This window comes from Mobula hypostoma, chromosome 3, assembly GCF_963921235.1.
Source record: "Mobula hypostoma chromosome 3, sMobHyp1.1, whole genome shotgun sequence".
Classification (NCBI taxonomy): domain Eukaryota; kingdom Metazoa; phylum Chordata; class Chondrichthyes; order Myliobatiformes; family Myliobatidae; genus Mobula; species Mobula hypostoma.
The window spans coordinates 53,318,825-53,333,244 of NC_086099.1; the positions used below are offsets into that span (position 1 = coordinate 53,318,825).

General features: G+C 40.1%; 1 protein-coding gene across 4 annotated transcripts in view; it reads left to right on the forward strand.

The window, feature by feature from the left end:
- The window catches only part of mtus1b (microtubule associated tumor suppressor 1b), a 166,078-nt gene that overhangs the window by 67,883 nt on the left and 83,775 nt on the right, over positions 1–14,420 (forward strand). For all 4 annotated transcript variants that reach the window (XM_063043037.1, XM_063043036.1, XM_063043038.1 and 1 more), the window contains exons 4-6: positions 8,987–9,181; positions 11,701–11,826; positions 12,899–12,991. In XM_063043037.1, coding sequence (XP_062899107.1) covers positions 8,987–9,181; positions 11,701–11,826; positions 12,899–12,991 — 414 coding nt within the window. The remainder of the gene's footprint in view (positions 1–8,986; positions 9,182–11,700; positions 11,827–12,898; positions 12,992–14,420) is intronic.

The following is a 14,420-nucleotide window of genomic DNA, read 5'->3' on the forward strand; positions in this document are numbered from 1 at the left end:
ATAAGCTAGTCCATGATTTGTGTGATCGTGATGATGCTAGTGCTGATGAATTTTGTGGTGACTTGCTGGTGTTTCCTCTTTTCTATCCGTATCCTCATATTCACGCAGGATATGTTGCTCTGCCAGTTCGCGAAGCTCTTTGTTATTGAGGCCCTCACCCTGAGAATGCAGTAACTTTTCAACATTACCATCATTGGCATCTTCATGCCGTATCACTTGCAGTTTCACATCCATGCTAATGCTTTTCCCAGACACCTTAGATGTACTACTGTCACTAGAAGTTGCAGGCCATTTTCCAGACATTATGGTTGGGGGAAAAAATGGAATAAATTGGCACGGGTGTAAGAAAGTTTTCATATACAAGGGAGGCAGAGCGTGAACTAATACATGATTGGCTGAGAGTGGCTCAGAGTGTGAGTAGAGCGCTCTCATTGGCTGATTGTAATGATGACCACTCGAAGTTTTAAATGTTATTCAGAATAAATTTTTATCATTTCGAAAAAATTAATAAAGAATTGAATGACCATGTAGTGAATCAGCACTATGCGAGGTCTGAGTGTACTGCTCATATGCAATTATCTATTGGCGAGAAATAACAGATTGTACACCACATGCAATTATAAAGAAAGTGAATTTACTAATTTCAGCTTTATCAACCAGTTATTAAGAGGAAAAGAAAAAAATAAAAAGGGCCCATTACAATTCAACTGGTCTAAATGTGCACAGTTGGAGCTCATATCTTCCAAAAGCTGGGTATGACTATTACGGTGCTGAATTCTCATCACCAATCACCGGTAGAACTTCCCATCTTGGACACCTTTTGAATCATGAAGCACCTCTTGCAATTGCATCTTTCCTTTGGATTGAATCCTATGGCTGTCTCGCCCAATGTTTTCGTCTCTCCATCTCGTGCCAGAAAGACCACGAACCTCATCAGTGTCCATCACAAGTCTCTCTCTACCCAGCTTTCTCTAAAAACCTTCTCCCAATTCCATCATCCTGATTGGCTGACACAACATTCGTAAGTTGAACATCACAGCCCTCATCTTCAACTGAAACCCAAACACTATCAGCAGAGCACACCGCTTCTAAGGAAAGCTAAATGAAATACCCTGCAGAACTAGCAGTAAAAATCTTAACCAGGGTATTACACTCCTGTTTATGGTCTTCCATACATGGGAATGTGTTCCCTGCATTCAAGCTGTTAAATCATGTCATGCTATCAAACTTCAATCAAGTTGTCTGATATAATTTCCCAGATCCCAAGCTGGTTGTATTGTCAGTATTTCTAGCACTACTCTTGTTATTTCTTTGCCCATTTGTATTCAGTAGTGTTTTGGATTTGTTATTTTGTATTGCAGCTCTGCTCAGTTTGAGCCAGGAATCGGCTGAGAGATCAACTTGTGTCTTTTTCTGGATTAAAAAAAATCTCCCTTCAGTTTGTAATTTGTTCAGATTAAATTTAATTTGCCATTGTTATAGTCATTTGGACATTGCCTAACTTCTAGTAATGTGCTATAGCTGAATAACATTCCATGTGCAAATGAGACCACATGGCATGATTAATTTGAATCCCATTCCTATGTTGCATGAACACTATTTAACTTGTCTAGATGAAGATGGCTGCTCAGTCAGTGTTGGCTGTATAAGAAAGGAATGCTGAAGTCCCAAATCCAGAAGTTGACCAAAAATGCAGTACTTGGATTCTCAGAAGCCCTTTGGCAAGTTGCCACACGAGGTTGTTTAACAAGTTGAGAGTCAGTGGTATTACGGGAAAGGTACCAGCCTGGATTGAGCTTTAGGTGATCGACAGGAGGCAGAGAGTGGGAATGAAGGAAGCCTTTTCTGGTTGGCTGCTGGTGACTAGTGGTGTTCCCCAAGGTCTGTGTTGGGACTGCTTTTTATGTTCTGTCAATAATTTGGATGATACAATTGGCTTTGTGACCAGGTATGCAGACGATATGAAGATAGGTGGAGGGGTAGGTAGTGTTGAGGAGGCAGGGAGGCTGCTGAAGGACTTAAACAGATTAAGAGAATTGAGCAAAGAAGTAGCAGATGGAACAGTGTTGGGAAGTGTTTGGGGCTGCACTTTGGTAGAAGAAAGTGTAGACTATTTTCTAAATGGAGAGAAAATTCAAAAATTTGAGGTGCAAAAGGACTTGGGAGTCCTTGTGCAGGATTCCCAAAACATTAATTTGCAGGTTGAATCAGTGGTGAGGAAGATGCAGGTTTCCCCTGCCATCCGAAGGTAGAGCGTTCCTATGAAACGGTTCATAAGCCGAAATGTCATAAAGCGAAGAAGCAATTACCATTTATTTATATGGGGAAAATTTTGTGAGCATTCGCAGACCCAAAAATAACCTACCAAATCATGACAAATAACACACAACCTAAAATAACAGTAACATATAGTAAAAGCAGGAATGATATGATAAATACACAGCCTATATAAAGTAGAAATACTTTTCTACAATCATTACTGAACTGTTCTCCGGAGTGAAAATCTCGCGCAAGCGCTCTCGGCAGAAAATCTCACGCAAGCGCTGTTGGTATAAATGCGCTGTCCAGTAACCTTTAAGCTATGAGGCTGCCAAATCTGCCAAATAACACGTAAAAATACACAGCCTATATAAAGTAAAAATAATGTATGTACAGTGTACTATCACTTACCGGAATTGGGAAGACAGCTTGCCGAGCACACTGATGATGGTGTGTTCGGCTGAGTCGTAGCAGGTTGGGTGGTGTAGTGGCCCCCACCCTCCGGGCCGCCGACTCGTTACATTGCCGCGAAGAACGCAGCAGTAGCCGGGAGGCACACAGCACATCTTTAAGAAAAAAGCCGAAATAAACATACTAATTAATTAGGTGCCACTGACACGTAATTGTCGGCCCAGATCAGCGGCGATGCAATCGGCACTGATCTGGGCCGACAATTACGTGTCGGAGGCACCAAATTAATTAGCTTGTTTATTTTGGCTTTTTTCTTAAAGATGTGCTGTGTGCCTCCCGGTTACTGCTGCATTCTCTGCGAATCGGTACAGTATCTGTCCGGGGCCTGGGTGGTGGGACAAGGGTGTCATCTCATTGTCGATCAGGGCAGGCAGCTCCTCTTCTCCTATGACTGCTGCCTTGATGTTGAAGATTGAGGTTTGTCATCTGCTGTGGCTGATGTGGAAGGCTTGCTTGACTGCTGAGCCTTGTGCATTTTTCTATTATACAGTTGTTTGTAAGGACTCAACCCATCCTGCAAATACCTCCCAAACCGACATACCCTTTCAAAATTAAAGTCATACTTTATCATTGCAGTGGAAATCTTACGCAGTCACTTTTGGTCCGTTCGCTACTGCATTCGGTTCCAATTGTTATCCTTTCCTCTTCCAATTGCATCAGCTCTTCATCTATCAGTTCTTGGTCATGGGATGCCAAAACCTCTTCAACATCATGCTCGTCAGCTTCCACAAGCCAAACTCACTTTGTCCTTGCTTCGTTCACCACGATCGAAACGTTTAATTATGTCTAGTTTTATGCAAAGTGTAACACCCTTACGAGCTCTTTTAGGCTTTTCCAATACCTCAGAACTCATCTTGCTAATGGCTGCTCACAGGCACGTGTTTAAGCAATGCGGTTCTGAATCCAGGGGAGAGTGGCTGCTCGAGGCACGCGTGGCTTTTTATCGCGCGCTGCCGTTCTTCATAATAGTGAAAACACCTTCTGAAAGCGAAAACAGGGTACTAATGTCGGTCTTTCGTAACAGTGAGGTTTCGTAAAGCGAACATTTGAAAAGTGGGGGACACCTGTAACGCAGTGTTAGTATTCATTTTGAGAGGACTAGAATATAGATACAAGCATGTAATGTTGATGCTTTATAGGGCACTGGTGAAGCCTCACTTTGAGTATTATGAACAGTTTTGGGTCCCTTATCTAAGAAAGGATGTGCTGACATGAGAGAGTTCAGAGGAGGTTCAGTGGATGTGAAGAGGATGTTTCCTGTTGTGGGCGAGTCTAAGACCAGAGGACCCTGCCTCAGAATAGAGGGATGTCTATTGAGAATGGGGGTGAGGATTTTCTTTAGCAAGAGAGGTGGTAAATCTGTGGAATTCATTATCACAGGTGGCTGTGGAAGACAAGTCATTGGGCATATTTAAGACAGGTTTATAGATTCTTGATTAGTCAGGGCATGAGCAGTGAGAAGTCAAAAGATTGGTGCTGAGGGAAATGGATTAGCCATGATGAAATGGCAGAACAAACTTGATAGGCCAAGTGGCCTAATTCTGCTCCGATATCTTGTGGTCTTATCTCTTAATGCCCTGTGAAAACAAAGGTTTGGAAATGTAGGCTGAGAGATGATGTATCTGAACCCCTGCAATTTATATAGTGCTGTGATTGCAATATTGCCCTAATGGTTTTGGACTGTTGGAAACTATATAGTCAGAAGTTATTTAGACAGAGCCCTTGGAAAGGATGCTCTAGTTATGCCAAAGAAAATGGTGTCTGAACAGAGAACAAACACCATGAATTCCCTTTCCTCCCACCCCTGTCCCCACCCTTTATAGGGAGTGAAGCCATAGTGAATATAAATTAATTGCAACTCTGCCCACCTGAAAAGTTCATTGAAGTAGAGTGTAGCACCATTAAAAGTTGTTGCTACCTGGAATGGAGTTTGGAATTGACTTCTAAAATAGTATTAAGTAGCTGACTCATACCAGATAATGGGGGGTGGGGGAGGGGTGGTGAAGGTGAAAGAGGCCAAGTATAAGTATTCCTCGTTAAGGAGTTAGTTACTCTGTAGGAAAATATTTTAAGTGCAAATTAAACAGGAAGAGCATTTCCTATTGAATTATAGCAATTCTGGATTTATGATAAAGTGAAGAATAATCTTCAGAAAAGCTACATGATTAAAATGTTAGGTGCACTTTTGATATACATCCTAAAGATTAATTTTTATATATAAGACCCTTCACGGTCATGACAGGGTATATGTTGTGGGAGAATCCAGCATTAAGGATTAGAATTGGTTTATTTCAACCAATAATAAAAAAGCATGAAACAAGCTGCAGTGAAAAGCTTGTCTCGCATACCGTTCATACAGATTAATTCATCAGTGCGTAGAGGTAGTGCAAGAAAAAATGGAATGCGGAATAAAGTCTCAATTACAGAGTGCAATGTAGGTAGACAATAAGGTTCAAGATCATAATGAGATGGATTGTGACGTCAAGGGTGCATCTTACACTGCAGAACCATGCAGCAGTGTTATAACATTAAGGCAGAAGTTGTCCTTGAGCCTGGTGATAAGTATTTTCAGACATGGGGGAGAAGAGTGTCTGTGGTGGGTGGGATCTTTGATAATATTGGCCATTTACTGAGGAAGCAAGGCATGTTGACAGTTCATAGAAGGGAGACTGTTTTGCGTGATCTGAGCTGTGTCCACAAGTCATTGTTTTTTTTTGCGGTCATGGGCAGAGCAATTACCATATCAAGCTGGGATGCATTCAGGGAGGATGCTTTCTACGGTACATCGATTAAAAATTGGTAAGGGTTGACAGATGCCAAATTTCTTCAGCCTCCTCTGGAAGTAGAGATGATGAGTCTGCTACTATTGGAGTCTGCGATTACATTTTGATGGTGTATTTTCAGGCCAATTGAATGATCTTGAGCTTTGCTGTCTGAGGAAGTTCGATGAAGTTTCGAGTGAAGTGTGTGTCTTGGAGACGGGGTGCAAGCCCATGATTGACTTAATTTCTCACTGATCTCACTGATTTAACATGTTGAGGAAGACTGAAAATTAACATGGATGAGAGTGGAAGGCAAGCAGGTGTTCAGTGCCATTGACTGCATGTGATCGGTCTGTCACTCGCTGCTCCCAGAAGGAGGTGCCTGCATTCGATAGGTCTCTCTCTCCTTCCCTCTTGCTCAGTGCTGCTGGGGTCTTGAGCAAGGTTTAATTGGCACAATTTGAGGATTGGACTCTCATTCATGTTATGTCTTCGGTTTCTGGTTGCTCCTTTTGTTTTGATGCTACTTTGTGCTAATTTGATGGGGACAAACTGAGTCTATGGCCTGCAGCTAACGACTGACAGCACTAGACTGAACTGAATATTCCTGAACTGTTTTGTTGCCTTTGTAGTTTTATATATTTTTTGCTTGTTTTTGTCATTTGCACACTGTCCTTTTTGTGAGTTAGGGTTTTTTTTTACTTTGAATAGGTTCCATGGTTTTTGTTTTGTGGCTGTCTGTGGGAAGAAGAATCTAAGGGTTGTATACATTCAATCTTTAGATCGACCTTGGCTGTGTTTGAATCAGGACTAGCTATTGGTGATGTTTGCTTCTTGGAACTTGGCTTTCAAAAGCCCTTGAGCTTCAGAGGTTACTAAGGGACTGAGGAAATACATGTGGTAGAGATGACCCTGTTGAAAGGCAGAATATGTTTGAGGGGCTGAGTGGTCTACTGCTCCGGATTGATGCCTAAATGTTACGGTATTGGTAGGAAAGGGAAGTGTTGTTATTGTGCATACATGTACTGCAGTGTCAAAACTGAATCACAGATTTTGAATTAAGCTGAGGAAAAGTATTCCTGTGACACATTGAAGGCTGAAGGTTGCTTGAAGATGACTTCAACTAAAAGCTGCTTATAAGAATGTTGGGACTGGAACTTTTACAGATGTATTCAATTGTTTTTCTCCCCCATTACTCTGGGAAGAGTAACCTGTACCCTGATTGGGATAAATAATATGCAAAAACAATGTTATGCTTAAAGGGTGTTGAAGTTTAAATTCCTTCTGTTTTTGCTAACTGATGAGATTAATTTATCTGAAGTGCAAGGATGCTACCAAAGATATGAAATTGGGTCTCACCATGATTTTGTTAATTAAAATGTAATGCCTTGTTCCTATTTATGATTGACTATTTTAATATTTTCTGGAGAGTGTATAGTGTTCAAATATTTAACTGATTATTTTTCTTGAAGTTTTCACTGTGCCCAACTTCAAGTGGCAGTGGACTCTACAACCTCGTCTCTGCCCTGCTTAATCCATTTTGTTCATCTAGTTGTGTCCATGCTGACCAGAACTAATTTTTTTTTCTGGGCATCCTGCACCCTTTCTCAGTAAAATTCAACTTTGGAAGTTGGAAGAATTGCAGCAGTTTGCTTGAAATGTGTTATGTGAATAAGACCAAATAACTTGGACTAGGACACAAGTAGAATTTGCCAACATTTCCATTTTTTAAAAAGTGCATCTTCTATTGATAGGTAGGCAGCATCATCAGTTTCTCTCACCCCCCCCCCCCCACCGGTACCTGTGGATAATTGTCACAGTTTGCAACAAATAGGTGATGAGGAAAATACGAAAATAAGGACAGATAAAATTGTTCATACATACCATTTTGCAATAGATTAATAAATCTTGAGATCTGTTAAGGAAGAGATGTATGGGGGGGCACTGTAGAATGCAACCTCTGAGGGAAAAAAATTGCTAAAATTAAGATTTTACATCATTGGACAACTTCATTGTTGAATTGGGCTTCCAGTATTAGAGCCTTGGAAAATGATTTGGCAGCAGCAAACTGGACTGAAAGGGTTTTTTTTTTTAGGGCTGAGTATATTTTGTTCACCTTAAACACTAGTATGGTACATGGGCACCCTTGGTCATTGACAAAAGAGCAATGAAGGAGTTGGTCACTGACTTCAGTAAGGGGTTGGTGCACATGCTTTTGTGTACAGTGAGACGTTCAAGTTCCAAGGTGTGAACATCATCAATGTCGTGTCCTGGTCCAGCTATGGCAAGAAATCTCATAAATTCCTCTCAGGAGGCAACTGAAATTCAACATGTCCCCATAAACTCTTAACAATTTTTAAATCGATGCACTATAGATAGTATTGTCTGGATGCAAAATAACTAGGGATGGTAACTATGCTGCACATAACCACAATAAACTGCAGAGAGTAGACACAACTCAGCACATCACAGGAACCGACCTCCCCTCTTGGGACTCTGATTATTCTGGCTGCTTTACCGAGGCAGTGAAAAGACAAAGACTCTACCTACCCCAGACTTTCTCCCTTCTCCCCTTTCTCACTGGGCAGAAGTACGAGAACATGAAGCATGTACCACCAGGCTCAAGGACAGCTTCTCTTCTTGATAGGGAGCTACAATGGCACTTAACAGCGACTCCAAGTTCACAATGAATTGACTTTATTTCTTGCATCCTTCACATACATGAGTAGTAAAAATCTTTGTTACGTCTCCATCTAAATGTGCCATGTGCAATCATAGTAATTTATAATTCATAACAACTAGAACAGTTAATGTAATATAGAGTGTACTCAGATCAGCGTGTGTTCTTCAGTCTGATGGCCTGGTGGAAGGAGCTGTCCTGGAGCCTGTTGGTCCTGGCTTTTAAGCTGCAGTACCGTTTCCCGGATGGTAGCAGCTGGAATAGATTGTGGTTGGGATGACTTGGGTCCCCAATGATCCTACGGCCCTTTTTACACAGCTGTCCTTGTAAATGTCCTGAATCATGGGAAGTTCACAACTACAGATGCGGTGGACTGTCTGCACCATTCTCTGCAGAGTCCTGTGATTAAGGGAGGTACAGTTTCCATACCAGGCAGTGATGCAGCCAGTCAGGATGCTCTTAATTGTGTCCCTGTGGAAAGTTCTTAGGATTTGGGGGTCCATACCAAAGTTCCTCAACCGTCTGAGGTGAAAGAGGTGCTGTTATGCCTTTTTCACCACAAAGCTGGTGTGTACAGACCACGTGAGGGCCTTGGTGATGTGGATGCCGAGGAACTTGAAGCTGTCTACTCTCTCAACCCTAGATCCATTGATGTCAATGGGGGTTAGCCTGTAAATATTTGTTATACAAGTCTGTCACTATTTATATGGTTATATAAAAAGTTATGGTACCTGACTGCACTTTGGGCAAGATCAGGAACAAAATGCTCAAGCTTGCTGCAGTTAGCTTAACGCAACTTTATTTTCTCCTCTAGAGGAACAAAAAGCTGCTTCAAAACCAAGGAATGGATCAGTTACAGCCACTTTAAACTTGGGATGTAAAACAGTAAAAGGTACATTCAACTCTAAACTGCCTGTTCCCACTTCTGGGTTGAAACGAGTTAACAGCATATCATCAAACAGCAGTAGTGTATCAATTCAGAGTGTTCAGAGCACTTGCAGTAGTAGAGGTAAGTGTCCCTGTTCTTGTACTAGGAAATACAATTTATTTGATATTAAGCAATACTTTGGGCTTTGGATATTTCTACAGTAAACTGCCAATATTTACTTCAAGTGCACTAATGCAGATGCTTTACAAGGGCATGTGTTTTTAAACCAGGAAATTTTTTTTGAGTTTGCAGACCATGTAAACTGCTGAAATGTCGATTCAGATTCATCTTTCATTGATTATTGCCTCTAATTTGCTTGACTGTAGGATTCCTGAAATGGGCTGGAAAACACTGCCTCATTTAGGAGCAAATTTAAGAGTTACTTAGGGCAGTAATTGTATAGAACTGGTGAGAGGTACAGTTAGTCATATGACCTTTTTTTGTTATTATTTGTAGTGCAGCAATGATCAATGTTATGCATAAGCAGATAGCACTTAGCATTGCAGTGGTTAGTTTTGCTGCCTAATGAAATAAGCATGTCTTGAGGATCAGATTACATTTGCTCTCAGTTTAATGAGTTTCATTGTTTGACAGCATCCAGCTGAAATAGAAAAGGATTTCAAGAATTTGTTACAATTGTTTTCTGGTGTCACTAGTTTAAACACATGCTTGACGACTGCTGTAAGAAATGAACAGCGTTCTACAGGAGCACCCTGGAACAAAGACGGTGTACAGGAGTGATGCACTGCTCTCCAACAAAAAAAAACAAGAAAATATCCACAAAACATGTATATTGCAGAAATTTGCTCCATGATTTCAGAAATTTTGGCTCTGGACTAGGCATCAGGAATGCAGCGTTAATGCATCTAAGGGCAATTTTTCAATGAAAGAAGCTTGTACTCTATATGCTGCCGCTCTTTGTTTCCTTTTTTGATTGGCTGTCTCTTTGTGCGTGTGTAGCTGGAGCACAGCACACAGGCATGCCTAGCAAATTACTTTATTTCCACTCTATTTCACTGAGGGTCAGTGTAGGAAATGGCAGCATGAGCAAGGGTGAAATGTTACTTCTGCGTCTGCTTGTTTTTGGACCATTTCAATGACTGTACCAGGAGGACTTCGAAGCTGCACTTATACCACTTTTTCTCCACATATTTTCTCTAATTCGACACTCGTGCCACCAAACACTTCAGGAAGTCGTAGTGATGTCATGTTTGTGACCTTTCTATTAATTGGATCTTATAGTTTTTGTATTGTTCCTTTGTTAGCAGTCTTCATTGGTCGACCTAAATATCAGCACTTCAAAAGTAAGTTAAGTGTTTCTAAAAATAAGGTTTTATTTTAACTCATCTGGAGTTTGAATTGTGAATTTTACTTGCTTCAAATCTTAATTGTAAGGTTTTGCATAGCTGCAAGATGGAGAATGGCAGTACAAAAGCAGTTTCATTTTTCTGTGATGGTAGAGAAAAATTGCTGCATAAGTAGATGGATTCCTGTGGGACCAGTTCCCTTTGTGATGTCACTGGTTAAGAATGAATTGAAGCCCTTAAGGCAATTAAGCAAATATTTATTTCTGGCTATTCTGAGCAATGCACTGGCAAACCTTAGTAAACAACAAATGTGTGAAATGGTTACTGCATGAATACTCGAATGCACAACAAAAGGCTGATGGCTGCAAGCAGAGCAAAGTGCTCTCGTTCCAACAAAGAACTATTAATTTTTATGGATCAAATCTGCAAAGCTTTAACCAAAATTATAAATCCAAGGTGTAGCTTCATGACCTGGGAGGTGATTTGATTTCGGAGCTTTGATTTTCAAAATCATGCCCTGGTACTGCCTCCTCATGTGACTTGTGCTCATACAGCAATAACTGCTTCCATTTGTCAATTTCGTCCTGAAATGAAAAATATGAACCTGCTGTTGCTTGGCTAGCACATAATTTGGAAAATGCTCCTAAAATTTTGATTTTTTTAATTTATATATCTATCAAGTCTGGTTTTAAGATAACGTAGACTAACTTGGTCAAATTTGAAATTTTAATTGTTTAGATTTCTGTTTGGTCAGAAGCGAACAGATACATCAAAAGTTCTTATTTAAAAAGTGTTTTTGAGTAGAAATTTTGGGTCTCAACTTTTACCCATTTCTGCTGGAAGGTATTTGTTTCAACAGGATTAAATTAGTCTTGTTGAAACAAGTAGACCTGGTGATTTTTTAAGTCTGCCTCACGAATTAATATAGTTACATTGAAGATTTGTGATTAGTAAATCTTGGGTTTTGCAAAGAATTTATTTTAACTGGGTTGAAATACCGTGTGATGCTAAATCTGCTTTACTGTGGTTTAATGTGCACATGAGAAAACTGCTCATGAACTTGCATTACAGTAGTATGTATCCACTGCCAAGCAGTTATTAAAATATTTTTTTGAATTTTGGAATAATATTCTGGTGCTAGATATTTCTAACAGCGGAATAAATCTTTAGGCAATACTAGTAAGTCTTCTATATTTAAGATCTGTCCTGTGCATTTCAGTAAATAATAAATGTGTAATTGTAAACAAAAATGGAAATTGCTTCCAACATTCTTTCCCTCCCCTCTGGCTGCAGTTGCCTCAATTCATCACAGAGACGCTTCAAGAGAATGTTTACTCTCTGCATGTGCCAACCGTATTCAAAATCAATCTGCTTCAGTACTAAAAAATAAATCTGCATCTGTCAAGACCCCGTGCAAAGGTATATATATTTATCTAAATATTCAGTGAAAACACTATAGTTTTGCTGTGTGCACAATATTCTTATGTATGCATGCCCTGGATTTCAGAATTTGGTTGGAGCCATTTATTTTGGGATGTTGGATTCTTTTGCTGCCAAACTTTGTGCATTTGTGTAGAACAAAAATGAATATCACTTTTACTGGATTTATTGAATTTGTTACTGGGTGCTCAAATGATTTGACCTGAAAGAAGTTCCAAGGTTAGGAATTGAAGCTGGCTTTTTGTTAATCTTCCATGCTAAGACTGTTGCATTTTGTTAGAAAATAATTGCCATGCAGTTTCAAACTTTTCATTTTTACTGTTTTACTGCTTTTTTTCCCCTATCTTTTGTAATGCTTCATGATTGCTAGTGTGGCTGTCCTTCCCTTCTTCCTGGGATCATTGCTTTAATTTATCTAGTTTGAGGCTTAAAAAGGCAAGAATATTTAATAACTGATTCAAAATAAGTTTGTGGGCATCTCTAAATCAAATTCTGTCTGCGTGCAATAGCCAAATGCGAGGCTAAGTTGCTGCCTGACCTGAGTTCCTCCTGCATTTTTGTGTGTCCTACATGAAATTGCCTTGTTTTGAATTCTAAAGTTGAAAAATGCAGTCCAATTTGTTTAGTTCCACGGTCTATCCTTGTGATCAATCAAGGCTCTTTGTATATTTAAAAAAAAGCTTCCACACTAGGCTATGATTTAAGGCAACACACAAAAGTCGCTGGTGAACGCAGCAGGCCAGGCAGCATCTCTAGGAAGAGGTACATTTGACATTTCGGGCCGAGACCCTTCGTCAGGACTAACTGAAAGAAGAGCTAGTAAGGGATTTGAGAGGGGGAGGGGGAGATCCAAAATGATAGGAGAAGACAGGAGGGGGAGGGATGGAGCCAAGAGCTGGACAGTTGATTGGCAAAATGATCCTCTCATATCCCTTTTGATCTAGGATCTAGATAGATCTAGAAAAATAATTCTGTTTTTTGTCTTGGAAATTTGTGTGGGGTTTAACTTTTTGTAAACTAGTAATAGCATGTTACCTTTATAAATTTATAGGAGCATGGAGAAATGCAAACACTGTGAGCAGGATCCTTCCAGGATCTGTCCCAAGGTCCACCAGACAATTAAGCACTTCCAGCAAGTTAAAAGGTAAGCACAACATTAAACTGCCAATTTCAGCAGCCAGACTAATTGGCCATGGGGGTGGGGAGGAAGGTGTGAGCGGGTAGCAGTCAACTTTATCCTGTTCATCTTTGGTTTTGTGATATTCAGATTTCACTTTTTTTTCATGGTTTGATGACTATTGATTACTTGCAGTTGTAAGTATAATTCATTTTGCCAAAATTGGGCAAAACTGCTTCTTATAAGGGCACAAGATGTTTGGCCAAGATCTTGTTGGTTTGTTTGATGAAAGCAAGCTGCAGAGCCTGAACCTTCAGGAAATATGTTTGCTGTCCTAATTAGTTTAATGGATAAATTGGTCTGAAACCTGTTTGGACTTGGGTCTGATTTTATTCTTAGGCCAAGTGGAGTGAAATTGGCTTTTTAGCCCCCCCGCCCCCCAGCCTGAAGTTGTTATTTTGTCTTCTGTGTTTCAATGACACAAAGTAGACCATGGATTATGTTCCACTCTCAAAGGATAGCTTGACACTTCATTAATGGTTTCATGTGGATGTTTTCAATTCCACAAATTTATAATTTGTTATGGTATAGACGAACAACCACGTGCCTATGTATAGCATTTTGGGTACTTCTGGTCATTTACATTTTAGAGAGATATACTTATAACTGCTATAATGCCAACCAGTGTGCCTCAAGTTGGGACAGTCTGCTTGGTTTTAAATAGCAAATTAAGAGTTAGTGGAAGTTCCACAGCTCAGGGATCTGAAACTGCTGGAGGTCTGGTTGGCAACAATGGACTCGAAGATACAAGAGCTGGTTAATAATAAACAGAGTATAATGGATAAACCAGTGGAGATTGGGCATGGTTGATGGGAATTGCAAATTATTGTGGGATGCAGAGTGATAGAGGGTGGGAAATGATAAGGCACTTTTATTAGTGAAGTTTGAATTGCAAAAGAGGTGTACATTTGTGGACTGGTGGTGTAATGGATGGATGATGGTAACAGTGAGTAAAATGAAACCTGGGACTGTTTGGGGTAATTGGCTTGACCTTTTGAATGGTTTATTTTAACCAGAAAAGGCTGATTTCTGAGTAAGCTTTGAATGGAGGCTGAAACAGTTATAATATTCCTCCTTGTCAAATCATTAGATGGGCCTCATTGCTTAGCTTAGATAACTTATTCTAGAGAAATGAAAAACAAAATGGCCACATTTCACTTTGTTTGCTCACCCACCCCAAGCTCGTTTTCTTCCTCTGAAGTTCTTTCCAGTCCATTCTGATCAGTGCACACTCAGTTAGTTCCAATTCCCTACATTTAGGCCATACTGCTAAGCCTCACCTTTCTGTGTACCTATCCAAGTGTTGTTCAAATGATTCTGTTGTACTGCCTTAACCACTTCTGGCAGCTCATTCCTGTGTCAAACCCTCCGGAAAAAGTTTAAAGTAAACTTATCA